Source organism: Ascaphus truei, chromosome 2 (assembly GCF_040206685.1).
Source record: "Ascaphus truei isolate aAscTru1 chromosome 2, aAscTru1.hap1, whole genome shotgun sequence".
In the NCBI taxonomy this organism is placed as follows: Eukaryota; Metazoa; Chordata; class Amphibia; order Anura; family Ascaphidae; genus Ascaphus; species Ascaphus truei.
In genome coordinates, this window is record NC_134484.1 from 301960977 (window position 1) to 301981734 (window position 20758).

The window sequence follows — 20758 nt, forward strand, 5'->3', positions numbered from 1 at the left end:
ATATATATATATCTGTAATTGATATTAGTGAAGAGAACAATTTAAAACAAAGGGACAAGTTATCTATAATCCAAAAAATCTAAGATGTAAATTATCATTTAAGCCCTTTGGAAAAACTGTCTCTAAAGTAAAACTCTAAAATGCGTCTCTACTTAGTAGCATTGTGTCCTTGCCCAGTCTCCTGATGTGACCATATTAATATTTTCTATGCCCATAATTTTAAGTGAGGACACTGTGTGTCTATACTCTTCTCAGTGTTGAACAATAGTTGTCATCTCCACACCCAATTTTGCTTTTATGCTGTATGAATCTAATTTTCAGCATACTGTTAGTTTTCGTAAGGTAACAGAGCCCACATAGGTATGTGATAAGGTATATGATGTTTAGTCATATACGCAATCCTAGATTTAATAGGGTAGTTTCTGCCACTTCTTGGGGTGCCTGAATGAATCAACGATATTCAGACTGTTAAACATCACAATTGAAACATTTAACAAATGTATGCCACTCCTTGACAAAGGCTAGACAGCTGACATGTTGGAACATTCTGGCTAAATAAATATCTGAATGTTTCAAAATTCATGGAGCCGCTACTCTTCTTTTGTTTTGAACTCTGCATTTGGAACACAACGGGTCCACCCCTAGTCAGGAGAGAACACCGGTATAAGTATCCGTTATTTTTTCAATGCTGATGTGCAACATTTATCCTTGTTCTAGAAATATAGGTACCATCCCATTTAGATTAATTGAAATCATATCTGGCAAATACAGATGTACTGTATCGAGGGGAATGTTACAAACATTGGCAACTGCAGTGGCTGCATTTTAGTCAACCAGCAGCTCATGGATACTTGGTCTGTAGTCAGGAATTACCACAGTCGGTTTCACCCAGCAGTCTCTGGCTACCAGGGAAGTTAAATAGGCTACATCTGTAAAGGAAAAAAAAGGAACATGCGCTCACAATTCATAATTGATAATTCTTCACAGACCTTCCAAATAGACCGTTGTATTAGTCGTACAGTAATTGTAATGGGGGACACAACACACTTTGGAGCCCAGATGAATAGAACATTTTGGCTTTTATTCAGTAATGCATAGTATTGAAGACTTGAATATGGAGTACAGTTTTGGGTAACACAGCATAAAAAAGTGCAGAGAAGAGCCATCAAATTAATAAAGGGGATGGGAAATCTGACTTATGAGAAGAAGCTAGCTAAATTAGATTTATTTACATTAGAAAACAAGCATCTAAGAGAGGGTATGATAACTATATACAAATATATTCGAGTTCAATACAATGAGCTTTCAAAAGAACTTTTCATCCCAAGGACAGTAAACACGACATGTGGTCATCCCTTATGGTTGGAGGAAAGGAAATTTCACCAACAACAACGGAAAGGCTTCTTTACAGTAAGGGCAGAAAATGTGCAATTCATTTTCCATGGAGGCTGTGATGGCAGATACAATACAGGCATACCCCGCTTTAAGTACACTCACTTTAAGTACACTCGCGAGTAAGTACATATCGCCCAATAGGCAAACGGCAGCTCACGCATGCGCCTGTCAGCACGTCCTGAACAGCAATACCTGCTCCCTACCTATACTGAAGCTGTGCACAAGCGGGGAGACTATAGAGCCTGTTACACACGTGTTATTTACATCAGTTATGCACGTATATGACGATTGCAGAACAGTACATGCATCGATAAGTGGGGAAAAGGCAGTGCTTCACTTTAAGTACATTTTCACTTTACATACATGCTCCGGTCCCATTGCGTACGTTAATGTGGGGTATGCCTGTAGATATCTTAAAAAAAGGTTGGACATCTTAATAGAAAGGACAGGGATATACCAAATAAGTAAATATGGGAAGGATGTTGGTCCAAGGAGAAATCTGATTGTCATTATTTGGAGTCAGAATGGTAGTCATTTATTTTTCCCATTATGAGACATCGTTGGTGTTTACTGTTTTTTTTCCCCCCTTCTTCTGGATCAATATACTATCAATACAAATATAGGCTAAGTGCCTGTCGTGTAAATGTGGCATACAGTAGGTTGAATTTGATGGACACTATATTTTTCAACCTCCTCTACTATGTACATATAGATGGTGCTTGGAAAGTGAGCAAAGAAAAGTACATTAGACCCATATTTACTAAGTGCTTCTACTTCATAAAACACCTTTAGTGCACTGGTGCCAGAAAGTATCTTATGGAAAAGCAACATTTAGTAAAACATTTTCCTCCTCAACCTAGAGCTTCATTTTTAATGGTACTGTTTGTCATAATATCAGAGGAACGTCAATACCCATATGATGCTGTACAGTATGTATAGCACATTTAACTTAATTATATATTTTGAGAATTTTTACATGTCTGTCCAACCTGTATTTTTCTTTTAACATTATGCCTTGTATTTGTGAAATGAATGTATAGGCTTAAGGTAAACAGAGATGTTCTTCTTAACGTCTTCTGTATGTACAAACAACCTGAATGATCTAATTGCTATAATTATATACTGTGTAATTTACAGATACAAAAACATTGAAAAGCTGGCAGCTGAAGAGTATGAAAAGGAGTTGAAGAGTAGGAGCACATGCAATGGAAAGAGTTTACTCTCTCTTGACCTGTGTTTCTCGGAGGCTACTTCTGCCGTTACCAAGTGTACCAACTCGGCCTCTGTAGAGTGTTACTGTGACATTGAAACACATTCAATAATCAATAGATCCCATCCTTTTATTGGTAAGTACAATCAGGATACTTAGAAAAAAAATACTAAGTGTACCAGATCAGCTTCTGTAGAGTGTCACTGTGAGGTGACACACATTCAATAATCAGCTGGTTTAGCTCACAGAGGACTTTGTCAATCTTTGCTGGATTAATATTTGCCTATCTCTTATTTACAGTGCTCTTACTTTCCCCATTTTAAAGCCTCATACAAGAAAGCACCAGTTCAATATAATTTGCCTTACAAATCTACCCTCTCCTTAACGATCTTCAGAAGCCAACTCAAAACTCATCTCTTCTTCATCACATTCCATGATCCTCTGTTAACCTCCGTCTATCCCACCCTCACCAATGCCCATGATCTCCCCGACCATCACCCTTTTCTAAAGTAACCAACCTCACTTATACAATTGTCTCCACTGTCCTATATATCTATACTATAATTCTAAGTTGGATTCCGTCTGTCTGTTTGTTTGTTTGTATGTCAGAAGCATCGAAATCTCAGAAACGGCACCACGTAGCACAACAAACTTTCACTGTACATTCTGCTGCGGATTTGTAGGTCAACACAACTATTTTGAGCTTTTAATGTGACTCACCTCCCAAATTATGGACATTCTAAGTTTCACTTGGCTCCCCAGCAATAATGTTAGAGCAGGAGTAGGGGGCGGGGGCGTGGCTACTAAGGGTGGGGGCGTGTCCTTGCCTGGATCAGAGCTGTGTGTGTGTGTGTCTGTGAGATGTGCGGGGGAGATGTGTCAGTGGGGGGGAAGGGGGGAGAAGTGGCGGGGGAGGGGGGGAGATGTGCCAGCGTGGGGGGAGATGTTCCAGGGGGGGGGGGGGGGAGATGTGCCAGCTTGATGTACCATCGGGGGGGGGGGGAGAGATGTGCCAGCGAGGGGGTGGAGATGTGCCAGTGGGGGGAGAGGGGAGGGAGATGTGCCAGCAGCGGGGGGAAGGGGCAGAGATGTGCCAGCAGGGGGGGGGGGGGCAGGGACATGTTCCCGCAGCGGGGGGAGACACACACACAGACACACACGCAGACAGACGCATACATATAAACACAGACAGAGACACACACAGAGACACACACACAGACAAATCTCACCCCGCACTACATCCAGCAGCAGGGGGGGGAGGGGGCCGGGGAAATGTACTGCCAGCGGGGGGAGGACGAGGACGACGAGGACGACACATGTATTCAATATTACATTCCCCGGGCGAAGCCGGGTACAAAACCTAGTGTATATACAGCACCTGTTGGAGTTAGCACCCGTATTGTGATCCCCCAAGAAACAAAAACCACCAAAAAATGCTCTGATTAGCACAGATGCCTGTAAATAAACATCATAACATGCAATAAATGTAGAGGTGATAACTAAGATGGTGGGTAATATTGTGAGATGTGACTAAATTGCACAGTAAGATATGTGCAAAATGTATAAACAATAAAAAACAAAATAGTAAAATATACAAAAATGTAAAAAAAATTTAAAAGTTCACAAAATGACCAAAAATAAAAATTTGAGTCTAATGTCCTGTAACCCTTGTGTGGATAGTTGTATGGTCCGGGCAGCTTCTTCCTTGCGGTCAACAACCTCCCAACAGATACCTATTAGAAAAACAAGAAGAGGAAAAGCGCACGATCCTTGTGTAAAATCCAATAGCAACATTTTAATAACATGAACCAAGACAAATGCACACTCACAATTTGCCAATAATAAAATAGCGTTGTATGGGCAAGCCCAAGTGCCAGCATGTAACCAGATCATCGTCCGTTTGCTCTGTCACACTGTGTTCTTTTAAGACCTCACTGCTGCTGTGTCACCGTATAAGTGTCTCTCCGGCAACCCAAGATTGCAGCCTGTGGTTCCTATCCAACACGGACTGTCTTGAGGGAACTCAGACTCCTCTCCTATCTGGCATCTGGCTCCTGGTGTCTGAACTGCTCCACCACCGTAGCTCACGCCAAACACGTGACCCTACGCGTTTCTTCTGACACAGTGGATTTCATCAGGGGACCAACGAGGGGGAGATGTGCCAGCGGGGGGGTGGAGATGTGGCAGCGGTGGGGGGGGGAGATGTGCCAGTGGGGGGAGAGGGGAGGGAGATGTCAGTGGGGGGGATGGGGGGAGGGGACATGTTCCCACAGTGGGGGGAGACACACACAGACAGACACATACATGTAATCAAACACACAGACAGACACACACACAGACACACACAGAGACAAATCTCACCCCGCACTACATCCAGCAGCGGGGAGGGGGGGGGCACGGAAAGGTGCTGCTAGCGTGGGGGGCAGCTTACAGGGACACATGTATTCAATATTACATTCCCCATGCGATGCCGGGTACAAAATCTTGTATGTGTGTATATATATATAATAAACACATACATACATACACACACTTATCTATATGGAAAGTAGTGAGGGAATGATAGGAGCTCTAGAACAAAATAATTGGAAACAAACAGTGGATCAAAAACCAATGATCCGTATATCTCTGTGCAACTGGATAAATGTAAGGAATCCACTACTGGCTTTGACTTTTGCCTTGCAGACCTGTGCAGTTGCAGGCTTCCTCTGGCAATCTATGGCACAGGTGCTGCCTCTCATTGCAGCTTCTGCCCTGTGCTACTTCATTGGAGGAATTCTCACACACCCTCCTCCTGTGATTGGATCTCCGCCCTTTATATTCTAGGCGTTGGCTCTGAACCAGGGCCGAGCATAAGCTATTCCTACCTCTATGTTACTGTCTCTGCCACAAACCACCCCAGGCCTCTCTCCTAGCGTTCTTACCTTCCAAGTTCCTGAGTATCCAGAGGCCTGGTCCTGGACGTCTGTGCTGAAGCGTTGTTGCCAGCACTGGCCTGCTGCTATCTCCTTGCAGTGGCCTACCCTGGACGTCTGTGCTGAAGCGTTGATGCCAGCACTGGTAACTGCTGCATTCTCTCCTAGCAGTAGCTACCCTTCCTGTCCTGTGGCCTGCTGCTATCTCCTTGCAGTGGCCTACCCCGGACGTCTGTGCTGAAGCGTTGATGCCAGCACTGGTACTGCTGCATTCTCTCCTAGCAGTAGCTACCCTTCCTGTCCTGTGGCCTGCCGCTATTCTCCTGTAGTGGCCTATCCTGGACGTCTGTGCTGAAGCGTTGATGCCAGCACTGGTACTGCTGCATTCCCTCCTAGCAGTAGCTACCCTTCCTTTCCTGCGGCCTGCTGCTATCTCCTTGCAGTGGCCTGCCCTGGACGTCTGTGCTGAAGCGTTGATGCCAGCACTGGCCTGCTGCTATTCTCCTGCAGTGGCCTACCCGGGACGTCTGTGCTGAAGCGTGTTGCCAGCACCGGTACCTGCTGCATTCCCTCCTAGCAGTGGCTACCCTTCCTTTCCTGCGGCTTGCTGCGATCCTCTTGCAGTGACCTGCCTTGGACTTCTGCGCTGAAGCGTTGGTTCTTCCCGACGCTGCCCTGCGGTGAACTTCGGCCAGCCTGCTGTCTCCTCCTGCTGAGATCGGCGTCATGGGCCGAGGCCGCTCCTCGCGCAGAAGCCACCCCCGCGCTCACGCTCCTAAGCTGAAGCGGGGCACTCCTGATTTCCTGTTGCCGAACTCCTGCTTCATTAACGACGATGCTGCCTTCTCCAATCCTGACCCTGCGATGTACGACTACGAACTGCGCACTCCGGATCAGTCTGCGTGGACTCAGGTCGGTGATTATATAACCCCACCTCAGCCCCGCGGTCCGGTCCCGGTTTGTGGCGAGCATCGGCGTAACAGTATGCTCGGCCCGTTAAAACCGGACCGCGCCGTGGCGGGGGATGGCAATTTTCCAACTGAAGTTATGTCCCGTCCTGCGTATCAGTCCCACTATGAAGGCCAGTATTTGTGTGAAGTAATACCCCTGATGGATGAAATGTTTACCTATGAAGGTTTAACCCCTTTGCAAAGACAATGCCGTTGTGATCTCTTTATTAAGGCTTACTGTATCCTGAGCTTAAAACAGTCTCTAGCCGAATGTATTCGCTCCCCTGATTCCCCTTTAACCTGGGATAATGTGAACCCTATGGAACTGGCCGACGCCCAAGAGGCAATCTATGCCCTGGCCTCATCACTGGACATTCATCTAGTAGAACAGAGCGCCCTCCTCATGTTGGCTCAGTCTCAAGATACACTCCATGTATTTTCCTCAACACTAGACACTCACATAATAGAACAGGATCCCCTCCTTGCCAGCTATGCTGCTGCTTGGCAGATTCTCTGTGCTACCAGTCCTGTTACTAAACCTGTGGGGTTACCTCTCTCTCCTAAGAATGGTCAAACCATTTCTCTGTCGCTGCCCGCTAAGGAAGAAGCTGCCACGCTCCCTAATCCTGAGTTAACCTCCCTAAGTTCTGTCCCTGAGGTTATTTCGGTCTTAACCCCTGCTAGTCAGGCTTATGCGTTCCCCACTGTAAATCCCTGCAGTACCCAGGTCAGTGTGTCTTCCCTAGCACCAGAGAATGAATCCTGTTTGCCCTCTTTTCCTAAACCAAAAATTCTAAGCTCTGTTTCCGAGGTTTTTTCTGTATTAACCCCTGCTAGTCTGCTCTGTGAGGTTCCTACTGCTAACCCTAGTATTCCGCAGTCTAATGATAGGTTCCTAGGGAAAGAGGCAGAACCCCTATGACCCCACTCTCGGAGACTAGCTTCTATTTCTCTGATTCTCAGGTACAGAGTAATTTTACCCTTGGGGTTTTTCCTATGTTAACCCCTGCAGGTCAGCCCTGTGAACCTTCCTTGGTAGATCCCTTTAGTTCGTCAGTCAGGGACACCTCCTTAGCCTCAGAGGATCAACCCCTTTTGTCCTCTGACTCGGCTAAAATTCTCGGGGCTATGCCCCCTGAACTTTCGGCAATAATACTGGCTCCAGTAAAAAGTATTCTGGAGCCGTTTGTTTCTCTAAACCTGTTCGCAGAATCCCTACTCCTAGGTATTTCACTCACCCCGTCTGCCACTCAGAGAGCTGAGACCCCTGCTTCTGAGCATAGACCCCTTTTCGTGGAATCTGTTGTCGTTTCTGAAGTCCCAGACACTCTTTCCCAAATACCCACTTCAGAGGCCAGCACAGTCGTGGTTGCCCCACTTGCACTGTCTGAGTTCTCCTTTTCCCAAATCCTAGGGTTTAAAGCGAACAGTACATATTATTCTCCTTTCCGAGTGACCCCTTCTGAGATCAGCGTATCTGCTGTTGCTCCCTCAGTACCATTAAAGTTAGGGCCCTTCTTTTTGAATGATCAGCCTTTCAAGTTTGAGACTCCCTTTATCCCTGACTTTGTAAAACTGCAGTCCCTTCTCACTGTAGTTAAAAGTTCTCCAGCAGCCGCTGAGTTAAGCTTTGCCGCTGCCAAATCTTCTGTTATAGAAGCAACCTTGCCTAGCTTACTTCTGTCTGCCCTATCTGTGATGCCTATCACCTTTACTAAAATTTCTGTTTTGCAAGGTATTTCTCCTAGTAAATCTGTGATACCTGCCATTCCTTTAATCAGTTCCAAAACCCCTGTCACTAAGTCTCCCATGGAGTCTGATGCCCTCACTAGGGATTCTCAGGGACCCAATTCTGTAACAAGCAAGATGTCCCTTGTGTCTGTTGGAGAGTTTACCCCAGTTTCTCTCACGGATCATGCCACAGCCTCCGGGATGATTAAAAATGACTTTAAGTCTGGGATGCCCATTCCTGTAATAATACTGTTTCACGCTGATTCGCCCACAGTATTCGGGGTATCCACTACTGACTGTATGTTTACTACCACGAACTCAGGGGTATCGCATTTGGAACGTTCCCTTTTTTCAGAAGATCCCGTCTTTAAAATGGACTTATTTTTCTCTGTGTCTTCCACAATACTTGGGGTACTTGCTATTGACTGTCCTGTCCCAAAACTAGGGTTACCTCTCAAAAAGGTGCCTGGAGCTACCGATGTTAAAGACCCTATGTTTAAAACAGTAACAATTTGCATTGCTTCTCCCACAGTATCATGTGAGACCTGGGTACCTGGGACCTCCACTCCGAAGCCAAGCTCTAGTTCTCTGTCTTCTTTCTCTGTGTTGGAGGCACCCAGCTTTAACCCCAAGACTTTTTTCCCTAAGGTTGATGCACCGCTTAACCGCCTGCCTTGTTTTTTGGATAAAATCTGTTTTCTCACCTTTCAAACAGACTCCTTACTCGCAGGTCTCTGTGCGGTGCCCAAAGTGCCCAATCTGTATGGCAATTGGCCTCTCCCTAAGACGAAGACACCCTTACTGGACCTCGTCGCTTTACCTGAAGCGTCCGTTCCTGTTCTCTATGGGTCCACTATGGGTATAGACATGCTTATTATGTCCTTCGCCAAGGCCACAATTTCGGATTTGATTCTCTCTAAAGATCACAAACCAAAGGAAGCGGATCCTTCTTCAACTGCCAGTACCATGAGTTGCATACACACTGCTACAGACTCTCGCAAATTGCTTGGGATAGCAACCCTGCTTGGTATCAAAAGTACCGCTGCAATAGTGTGTAGTGAACCCTCCCGCCCCATTCCCTTGCTAACCACCACCCGGAATTCCTTGGAAGCTAAAGACTCTCGCAACTTCCTCCGTGCTGATTTCACCAAAGACATTGCCTTCTCTGAAGGTCCCTCTGCCATTTTTGTCCGACAATCTGTGTCCTGTGTCCCGTACTCTTGGACTATTACTATGCACCGGACACCTGGCTACCGTCCTTCCGATGTTCCCATTCCGGAGCCCTCAGGTCCCATTGTCCATGTACCAAGAACTGCAGTACCACCGCTGTCTTTCATGGCACTCGCCAATGTACATCTGGATTGTGGACCTAATTCTCGCCGGAGACACTTCAGGAACAACTCAATGTCTCCCAGACCTATGTATGGTCCTGTTCACCCAGGCTTTTCACCCAGTGGTGGGGGTACTGTAAGGAATCCCAACAAACTATGGGCTTTCAACGCCACCTCTCGCCTAAGGAGGTTTAGGAACAATTCCATGTCCCCCAAATCTGTGATGGATCTTGTTCGTCCGGAGGTCTCACCTGAAGGGGGGGGTACTGTAAGGAATCCACTACTGGCTTTGACTTTTGCCTTGCAGACCTGTGCAGTTGCAGGCTTCCTCTGGCAATCTATGGCACAGGTGCTGCCTCTCATTGCAGCTTCTGCCCTGTGCTACTTCATTGGAGGAATTCTCACACACCCTCCTCCTGTGATTGGATCTTCGCCCTTTATATTCTAGGCGTTGGCTCTGAACCAGGGCCGAGCATAAGCTATTCCTACCTCTATGTTACTGTCTCTGCCACAAACCACCCCAGGCCTCTCTCCTAGCGTTCTTACCTTCCAAGTTCCTGAGTATCCAGAGGCCTGGTCCTGGACGTCTGTGCTGAAGCGTTGTTGCCAGCACTGGCCTGCTGCTATCTCCTTGCAGTGGCCTACCCTGGACGTCTGTGCTGAAGCGTTGATGCCAGCACTGGTAACTGCTGCATTCTCTCCTAGCAGTAGCTACCCTTCCTGTCCTGTGGCCTGCTGCTATCTCCTTGCAGTGGCCTACCCCGGACGTCTGTGCTGAAGCGTTGATGCCAGCACTGGTACTGCTGCATTCTCTCCTAGCAGTAGCTACCCTTCCTGTCCTGTGGCCTGCCGCTATTCTCCTGTAGTGGCCTATCCTGGACGTCTGTGCTGAAGCGTTGATGCCAGCACTGGTACTGCTGCATTCCCTCCTAGCAGTAGCTACCCTTCCTTTCCTGCGGCCTGCTGCTATCTCCTTGCAGTGGCCTGCCCTGGACGTCTGTGCTGAAGCGTTGATGCCAGCACTGGCCTGCTGCTATTCTCCTGCAGTGGCCTACCCGGGACGTCTGTGCTGAAGCGTGTTGCCAGCACCGGTACCTGCTGCATTCCCTCCTAGCAGTGGCTACCCTTCCTTTCCTGCGGCTTGCTGCGATCCTCTTGCAGTGACCTGCCTTGGACTTCTGCGCTGAAGCGTTGGTTCTTCCCGACGCTGCCCTGCGGTGAACTTCGGCCAGCCTGCTGTTTCCTCCTGCTGAGATCGGCGTCATGGGCCGAGGCCGCTCCTCGCGCAGAAGCCACCCCCGCGCTCACGCTCCTAAGCTGAAGCGGGGCACTCCTGATTTCCTGTTGCCGAACTCCTGCTTCATTAACGACGATGCTGCCTTCTCCAATCCTGACCCTGCGATGTACGACTACGAACTGCGCACTCCGGATCAGTCTGCGTGGACTCAGGTCGGTGATTATATAACCCCACCTCAGCCCCGCGGTCCGGTCCCGGTTTGTGGCGAGCATCGGCGTAACAATAAAGAAGCCTATGGATTTACTGTACAAGTAAATGTGAAAAAAAAGTGTATATAATCAAAATAGCCTGAAAAGTAATTGAGTGAATATATCCTTAAAAATAACAAGAATAATATAGTCACAGAATATCTGTCTGGAAGATGATAGGAAATGGTGAATGTCCCAGTTTCACTGGATTTTTAGTTGTTTTTTGGTAGGGGTGTTGTTGCTACTTCTGGTAAAGTGAGTTCTCAGATCCCAGACAGTAACATGAAAATTCTAAAATATTGAAGCGCAATCAAATGCAACCCTCATGTTTCAGTCAATTAACATTAGATGTATTCATGTATAAAGAATAGAAAATGCAATCACAATCTGCATAAGTTAAAAGGGCTTATCTGTTACTCTGTGGTGCCGGCTGGAGGGACTTCTGTTGTTCAGCTGTGGTAACATCATTCCAAGGTACTCCGGCCCTGGTAGGAATCACGGATAAAAATTTTGAGTTTATGCTTCCAAGACAAACATTTTATAAGTGCATATATAACTTAAAACAATCGAAGTTGAATATCCTTCATGAGCAGACTTGTTCAAGCCATCACAGCCACAAGCATCAGCATCACGCACTCTGGTTCATTATGCTACTTCCAGTATCCACCGCCCGGGAACAAGGAACACACTTTTTGCAGTCTCCACTCTCTCTGGACTCTTAGGGGCTTATTCACTAATCTTCAATAAGTGATTTATAGAATTATAAATGCCCTTATAATGCGATATTGCCAGTGTTGCTATTCACAAATCTTAGGTAACAGGGCACTATCGCACTTACCTTTGCAGAGGCAGCTAATCATTTTTCAATATTGTGGCGGTAGGGGTTGCTGGCATCACAAAACTGTTATGAAGCCCAGCTAGCTACCCCTAAATCTATGTAACTTGGCCACCTTTGTAAGGCTTACAGACGAGACCACGACTATTCTGAAGCTTGCCTTAAATTAGCCTTAAATTCTGGGTATGCGCTGGGTGTAACCTGGCTAGTTTAAGGCATTTCTGCATTGACTAATGACCCATAGGATTATCACAGCAGGGGTCCCTGGCAGACCCCTGCTGTTAATTGGATGGACCATTAATCAATGCATAAAGCTGGGTCTTGTTTAAGGCAAGTTTAAGGCATGTACCCAGCATGTACCTGGGTTTACCTGGGTCTTTTTGGCGATTGCCACTGGTTTGTGTTAGAATAGTCGCAGTCTCTGCTGTATTTTGGCCAAATGTATTTAACATCTGGGGAAGAACAGGGAATGTGTAAATGTATTTCCATGTCTGTAAAAATATATTTCAAAGTCTGTATTTGTTATTACCTGTAAATGCAATCCCACAGTTTAGTGAATCAACATTCTTCTGTAAATTTGCTTTGAGTGTCAGCCCTGCCAGAAAGCAAATGAGATATTCCATTCTTACTATCATTTCTATGGAGAATACAATCCACTTAGTTGACGCTTTCTATAGAATTGATAGGATTAGGGACAGCTAGGTGTCGGGACTCCTGGGGGGAGGTGAAAGGCTGCTGATCAGATATGGAAGGAAGAGCATTGAATGGCACAGACTCTGATTTAATCAGGGATGGGTTTTAGGATGCCCTCTGGCTGTTGTGGCACTAACTTAATCTGTGCTTTATTTGTGCTTGAATTGTCCAGTAGAATCTCCCATGTAAAGGATAGCCACAGAGGGCTATATAAGGGGTGCTGCTGCTCAGCGAATCAGTTCTACTTTCAGAGAGCCTCTGAGAGCAAGAGAGGCTAAAAGACAGAGACACTCTGGTAAGGAGTGTGGAGATCTACCTTCAGAGAGACACTCTGGGAAGGAGTGTGGAGATTCCCTCAGAGAAACCTCTGAGAGCTACCTTCAGAGAGACACTCTGGGAAAGAGTTTGGAGATCTGCCTTCAGAGAGCATCTGAGAGCAGAGAGGCTAACAGACTGAGAGACACTCTGGGAAGGAGTGTGGAGATCTACCCTCAGAGGACTATCTGAGAGACAGAGAGACTGAGAGACATTCTGTGAAGGAGTTTGATCGTTTACAGTAACCAACTGGAGAGATATCTCAGAGAGGCTGCTGTGTGATCAGCCCTCTGAGATCCTAGACGAGAAGCGGACAGGACAAGCCTTCTGAAGCAGGCCCCTGCACCTAGCGATGCTAGAGTCTACTCCCCACGCCCCCAGTTGGTGTTGTATCGTGTTTTGTACATCTTTGTTTGTCTGCTGGCGTGCCAGAATAAACCCCATTTTATTCAATAACTTTGTCCTGTCTGTGCTAGTGATCCCTTTGGTTTTGGTGTTAAAGTACTGGTCTCACATGACAAATATAATTTCTAAGTTGATACTATATATTTTTTTTAAACTAGTTACATGCTGAATATATATGTATAAAGACACTATAATACAAGTATTATTTAGGCTTGAAATCGTTCTATTTTCAGGGGGCTCTTTAAGTCAGTCTCTGGATCTGGGTTGGTGTCCGTTGAGGGGCCAGCCTCTGGTAGGTTCCAGGGTCCTCTGTGTCCGGGAATAGAGTTCTGGGTCCTGGTGTCTTTCTAGTAGCACAGTACTTTGCTTGACAATGTCTCTTTCTTTCAACACAGTTCTTCGTGCTAAGAGATCTCCTGCAATTCAAGCACAATGTTTTCTACCTGTCTTATTAGCCAGGTGGAGACTGGTTAATTGTCTCTAGCTGCAATCAACCAGCTCCCTGCTGGATTCCTCAGACCAATACAGGCTTTCCATTGAAGCCTCATTAAGGACCTGTTACAGGATATAGCCAAACTTGCATTGAGAAAGCATACAAGAGGGCAAAGAAAACCAACTAAAGTACTTTATTGTATGGAGATAACACATCATAAAGAAAGGATAACAACATAGCAATAATTGGTACCTACAATAAACAGTGGAAAGACATCTAATCGGTACTTGCCAAACATTGGCAAAGCCTACTAGAGGACAATGATTTAAGAAAAGTTCTGAATTAAACACCTATAATAACATATAGACACTCCATTTGTCTGGCCAACTGGTACATAGACACTAGCAGGGGACAAGAGAGAATACCTGGCTCAAGTCTAAGACTACTGGCACATATTGTTGTGGTAGCTGTAAAGCTTGGAGTTTATGAACCCGCCCCAAAAAATCCAGAATTGAAATAATACGATTTTATGACCTAAAGGCGGCCATAAACTGTAAATCTATGGGGGTGATTTACATTGTCACATGAAAATGAGGGGCTAAGTATGTTGGTAAAACATCATGTCAATTATGAAGAAGCGTACTGACTTCTGGTATGACACTAGACAGAGCAGCAGCAGCAATAATCTGCACACACACACACACACACACACACACAAAAGGCACCAGAGGAGTAGGGAAAACTAGAGGAGAGGCTCCTTAGCATTTTAAAGTCAGATTACCCCCCACAAACTCGAGGGGGGTTCTGTTTTGGTGCTAGGCAAAGTGAAAGCTCTGCAGAATCCCAGCTAGTAATCACCCAAAACAGCACTAACCTGAACAAAAAGTGACAGGCAAGGAGAGGAAAGGGCCCCAAGTGAGCTGGATGGTAAAATAACTTTAAAAAAATCCAAGATGCTTACAAATCAGCAGCAACGTCCTGAGAAGGCAGAGACGAAAAAGGAAAAATCCAGAGAATCAGCAGGATGTCTGTGACCCATAGGAGAGTGAGGGACACAGGGAGCAGAGAGAGCATGGTGAGGTGGCCAGAGCTGGGAAGGGAAATCATGCCAACTCTGACTAAATGTTTTGAAAAGCTTCAGAGAGCCATTGAGAATCTCATAGAGCCATAGAGGCTCTAATGGTGACTTGGAGGAAAACTCTGCAACTAGAAATGCAGACTTTAAAAATAATCAGTCCCTGGAAGAAAAAATGGATGATCTGGAAAATAGATCAAAGAGAAATAATGTGGGCATTATTGGGATCCCTGAGTCTGTGAAACCAACAAAATTAATGGACTTTTGCTCCAAATGGATACCAGAGACACTGGGAATTACTCATGGTGGAGCCCAGGTCAAGATGGAGAGGGCCCACAGACTAGGTCAGATAAGACCAGGGCAAGAAAACAGACCCGGGGCAGTAATGGCTAGAGTCCTAGATTTTGCAGAAAAAGCGAACCTGCTACGGGCATATAAACGTGCTGGCAGCCTAATATTTGAAGGCCATAGGATCCTGTTATTCCAAGACTATTCAGTAGCGATGTTAGAAGGAGGGAATTCAGCAAGGTGTGCAGCGCTCTCTTTAAGGGCAACAAAACATGTACACTAAGCTACTCTGCCTCACTGAGAGTCTTCAAGGAGGCAGGAACAAGAGTGTTCAACACGGCAGAGGAAGCGGAAAAGTTATTACAGAGAACCGAAGCAAAGGCACAAGATAAAGGCTCTGGGGGCGAATCAAGGAGCAACGGAAGGAACAACAAAAGCCCCAAAAGGAGCGAGGCCACCAAGAGAACAAAACGGCACAGAGGAAAAGAGCGCCAGGACTTTAAAAGTATCTTGAGGACTTGTAATGGTGCAACGGACTAAAAGTACTTCTTGGGGCATCCTGAGATAAAAGATTGAAGGAGGGAAAAAGTTTATGGAGTTTGAGGGGACTAGAAGAATTGTCTTGTTAACAGTTATTGGGGTAGGTCAAAGTTCAAGGCTAAGCTAGGTGCGTTAAGTCACCAAGTAGTTAAAAAAAGTTATGCTATAACAAGCAGCAGTTAAATATGAATATTAAAATAACTGTGGTTAAAGAACCAGTTTCTTTGATATTTGACAACTTGGAGGAATGGAAGATCATGAATAACGGGATGAGGATACCTACATTCATAGAAATTACATTATTAGAAGCCAGAAAAACCATAATGTTACAATGGATAAAGGGTACACCCCCTAACATGGATATGCTAAACAATTAATTATTTAACACAATTATTTATGTTAGATAAAATGGAAGCTGAAACCAATAAAGAGCTAAAAACGGAAACACTATTTAAAAAATGGGATCCCTTATTGAAATGTTACCAGACAGGAACATAGAGATTGTGATGCAGGCGTTTGACCAAACGTTGTGGTATTTACTAAGAAATCTGGTACATGAAAGGCACAGAAGGTGATAGAGGGGAAAAGAATAAAATATCCAATGTTTGTTATCCCTAGATAAGGTTAGGACCTATAGCATAGAAACAACAAAAGGAACTGTGAGTAAGGGGGGGAAAGGTACAGAGGGAAATGATGCAATCCAGATAGAACTGACTCATCAATTTAAATTTAAATTTAATTTTTTGTTTATCATTGTCTAAAGTATATGTAATTTTAATATACTATTTACTGGTTTAGTTCATGTTAAATGTAAAGGAATATTGTAATCACTGTAAACTGGTATTTTGTGGTCTTGTTGAAATGTAATATGTTTTGTTATGGAAAACGCAATAAAAAATGTTAACGATAAAAGAAAAGAAGCATACTGGAACACATGGGGAGTAGCAGAAACAAACTAGTATCAAGACATTTGAATCAAATCCATTGAGGGGGATGCAACATGTCTAAGGTTTCATGCCATTGATCAAGTATCTTTGGGTATCAGAAGAGGTGTTTGAAAGGCTGAGTCCACGCTGCCGCTGAGCTCGCTCAGGCTTGGAGTGTGGTGATATCACCAGCTCTCCAAGCATGAGAGATCACTGTCCTGCAACATTTTTAGAGCAGGAGTGCAGGGAGGTGGTGTGTCATTGGCTGAATAAGGGCTGTGTCTGTGTGTGTCTGTCCATTTTCTCTCTACCACGTTCCCTCCTCTCTCCCTTCTCTCTCCCCACATCGCTCTCCCTCCCCCCCATTGTACTCATGCTCGCTCTCTCCCCCTCTTTGCTCTCTCCCTCCCATTGCTCTCTCTCCCTCTCCCCCCATTGCTCTCTCTCCCCCCATTGCTCTCTCTCCCCCACATTGCTCTCTCTCCCTCCCATTGCTCTCTCTCCCTCTCCCCCCCATTGCGCTCTCCCTCTCCCCCCTATTGCGCTGTCTCTCCCTCTCTCCCCCCCATTGCTCTCGCTCCCGCCCCCATTGTGCTCGTTCTCTCTCCTCCATTGCTCTCTCCCTCTCTCCCCCCCATTACGCTCTCTCTTCCCCTTCCCCCCTCTCTAGCCCCCTCCCCCCTCTCTAGCACCCTTCCCTCCTCTCTCTCCCCTTCCCTCTTCTCTCTCCCCTTTCCCTCCTCTCTCTCCCTTTCCTCCTCTCCTTTCTCCCCCCTTCTCTCCTTCCCCCTCTCTCTCCCCCCTTCTCTCTCCCCCCCATTCCCTCCTCTCTCTCCAGCCTTCTCTCTTTCCCCCTCTCTCTCCCCCCCTTCCCTCATCTCTCTCCCCATTCCCTCCTCTCTCCCCCTTTCCTCCTCTCCTTTCTCCCCCCTTCTCTCTCCTTTCTCCCCCTTCTCTCCTTTCTCCCCTTCTCTCCTTTCTCCCCCCTTCTCTCTCCTTTTCCCCCCCCCTAATTTATCCTTTCTCCCCCCCCTTCTCTCTCCTTTCTCCCCCTTCTCCCCTCTTCTCTCTCCTTTCTCCCCCCCTTCTCTCTCCTTTCTCCCCCCTTCTCTCTCCTTTCTCCACCCTTCTCTCCTTTCTCCCCCTTCTCTCCTTTCTCCCCCCTTCTCTCCTTTCTCCCCCCTTCTCTCCCCTTCTCTCCTTTCTCCCCCTTCTCTCTCCTTTCTCCCCCCCTTCTCTCCTTTCTCCCCCCTCTCTCCTTTCTCCCCCTTCTCTCCTTTCTGCCCCCCTTCTCTCCTTCCCCCCTCACTTTGTTTGCCCCCCCACACCACACCACTTTGCTTGCCCCCCCACACACCACAGCAGTCCGTTCCCCCCCCCCCACCACAGCAATCCATTTTGCCCCCCCACAGCAGTCCATTTTGCCCCACCCCAGCAGTCTGTTTTGCCCCCCCCCACACACACACACACCACAGCAGTCCGTTTTGCCCCCCCACACACACCACAGCAGTCTGTTTTGCCCCCCCACACACATACCACAGCAGTCCGTTTTGTCGTCCCCCCCCACACACACACCACAGCAGTCCATTTTGCCCCCCCTTCCTTCCACTTCTCTCGATTAGAAATCCTGTGTTTGGTGTAGTGACAGGGCATTAGAACACACCTTCTCTCTACCCATTGGTCAGAGCAGAGTCATGTAACCCTGCTCTGAGCCTGAAAGTATCTCTGCAGTGTCTCCTCAAGCACAAAGCTTGGGAGAGCGTGCGGGCATGCACATGAGTGCCCACGCACAGCACGAGCGTGAATGGGAGGATTCCCATTCACAGAGGTAAGCGCGCTAAGTGCCAAGCACATAGCGAGCTCAGCACCAGCGGGGACTCAGCCTAACGGATGCTCACTACAAACAGGACTAAGACAGCGGGGCTGAGCTGGGGATGTATATAATCGCCGCCCCACAACCATGGGTTCAGGTCCAGATTGCAGAGTCAGGGTCATGTAGCCGGGTCAGGGTAGGAGAGTTTAGATTGGTCGTAGTACTTGCCGTTGTTCGGGATTGGAGAGAGGAGAGAGAAGAATGGCCGTAATCCATAGCCGAGATCAAGGAATAGAAAAGTCCAGGTACGAGCAGGGGTCACATCAAAGGGTCAGGCAAGGCACAGGTATAGGCAAGAATTATGGATGCAGTGAGCACAGCACATAAACAACAGTTTATGCTCCGCAACAAGCAGAGGGACGATAGGGTATAGAAGGGGGCAAGGAGCCAATGGAAAGTCAGCAGGGGTAGTGGTCTCAAACGTAAGCTGAGAGACGATAGGAGGTAGCTAATTGAGAGTCAGGTGTGACACAGCTGAGGGCAGTCCTGACAGCTGCTGCGCGGCGTGCACACGTGGGAGGAGCATGGTGGGGGGATGAGCGTGTCGCCACTAGGTTTGATCACCCTGATGACATCACGGGCGCGAGACTGCATGAGGTGCCTCTTGCTGCAGCGTGCGTGTGCAGACGGGGGTCCACGCGCATCCCTGGGTTGTTTGCGTGACGTGTCCAAGGGGCAGGGCTTAGCCGCGGCCTGAGAGACCTATCCTTTTTCTTTACAAAAAAGAACCCTGCACCAGCGGGTTACGAAGACTTGCGGATGAAGCCCCTCTGAAGATTCTCCTGAATGTACTGTCTCATGGCTTTTGTCTCTGGGGCGGACAGTGGATAAGAGCAGCCTCTGGGATGAATGTCGCCAGGCAGTTGGTCAATTGGGTAGTCATAGGAATGATAAGGTGGTAGTTCCTTGGCTTGGACCTTGTCGAAGACTTACCCAGGATTTTTCGTATATCTCTGGCAGCTGTTTACTGATTCCGGTAGTAGCACTCCTGCTAGACCCTTGGAAGGAATCAGGCACCTCTCTTGACACTGGGCACTCCATTGGATAGGTAGAGCTCCCATCCAATCGATTAAGGGATTGTGTAGCTGGAGCCACGGTAGTCCCAGGAAGATGTCCACAGATGGAGTGTGAATGGCATCTAGTTGAATGCTCTCGGAATGGCCTCCCTTGGCCTGTAAGTAGAGCAGTCTGGTTTGTAGTGTGATAAGTGCAGGTTGTAGTGGACGGCCATCGATAGTTTGCAGCCCTACGGGGCGATCCTTATATGTCAGGGGTATTTTGTTCCTCTCCGCGAACCCCTGGTCGATGAAGTTCCCACCTGAACCGGAATCCAGGAAAGCCTGTGTAGTGGTCCTGAAGGTGTCCCTGAATAGTATGATTAGGATGTAAACCTAGGGTGGAAGTTTTGGAAGGAGGTGAAGAGATTGTTCCCAGTGTGGTCCTCCCAGCTCTCACTGGGCTGTGGCATTTCCTGGCTTCAAAGGGTAGGTGGCGACTAAGTGTCCGCTATTGCCACAGTAAAAACATAGTCCGGTGTGCCATCTGCGCTGTCTTTCACCGGTGGACAAGCGTGTGAGTCCTAAGTGCATGGGTTCGTCTACGGTTGAAGGTGGGACATCCCCGCTTATGGCTTGCTGAGAAACAAATTAATGTGTACCCCGTTGGTGCCTTCCTCTCTCCATCCTTCTGACTTGGAGACGTTGATCCATGTGTATGCAAAGAGCCACTAGATCTTCTAATCCCGCGGGGCATTCTTGTGCCGCCAGCTCGTTTTTGAGGATTTCAGACAACCTTTGCCAGAATGCCGCCGTCAAGGCCTCGTCATTCCAGCCAGTTTCGGAAGCTATGGTATGAAACTCAAGTGCGTAGCGGGCCACAGTAAAGTCCCCCTGAGAGATATTTAGAAGGGTCGAAGCTGCAGTTACCTTCTGCCTTGGAGTGTTGAAGTCCCATCGGAATCGGTTGAAGTCGGAGGTCAGGTCTGGTCTTTGCCCCCAGATTGGTGAGGCCCATGCCCGGACGTCATCTGTCAACTGTGAGATTATATACGCCACCTTAGAGCGTTGGAAAGAAAATGCGCAGGTAATAGTTCGAAATGGCTGTAACCCGATTATCCAGATCCCCTAAAGAGCATTGGAACCGTTCCATTCGCTGATTATTCTGAGTCAGGCATCCCTCCACTTGCTTAAACATAGCATCAAATTCATACATTCGTCAACCCACCCCAGCGGGGTCCATGTTTGTTGGACTGAAGTAACGGATGCTCACTGCAAACAGGACTTAGACCGTGGGGCTGAGGTGGGGATGTATATAACCGCCACCCCACAACCACGGGATCAGGTCTGGATTGCAGAGTCA

The 20758-nt window shown here is 47.2% G+C and overlaps 1 protein-coding gene across 4 annotated transcripts in view; it reads left to right on the forward strand.

The window, feature by feature from the left end:
• The window catches only part of FHOD3 (formin homology 2 domain containing 3), a 607453-nt gene that overhangs the window by 393981 nt on the left and 192714 nt on the right, over positions 1-20758 (forward strand). For all 4 annotated transcript variants that reach the window (XM_075586421.1, XM_075586422.1, XM_075586420.1 and 1 more), the window contains one exon: positions 2533-2741. In XM_075586421.1, the coding sequence (XP_075442536.1) occupies positions 2533-2741 (209 nt within the window). The remainder of the gene's footprint in view (positions 1-2532; positions 2742-20758) is intronic.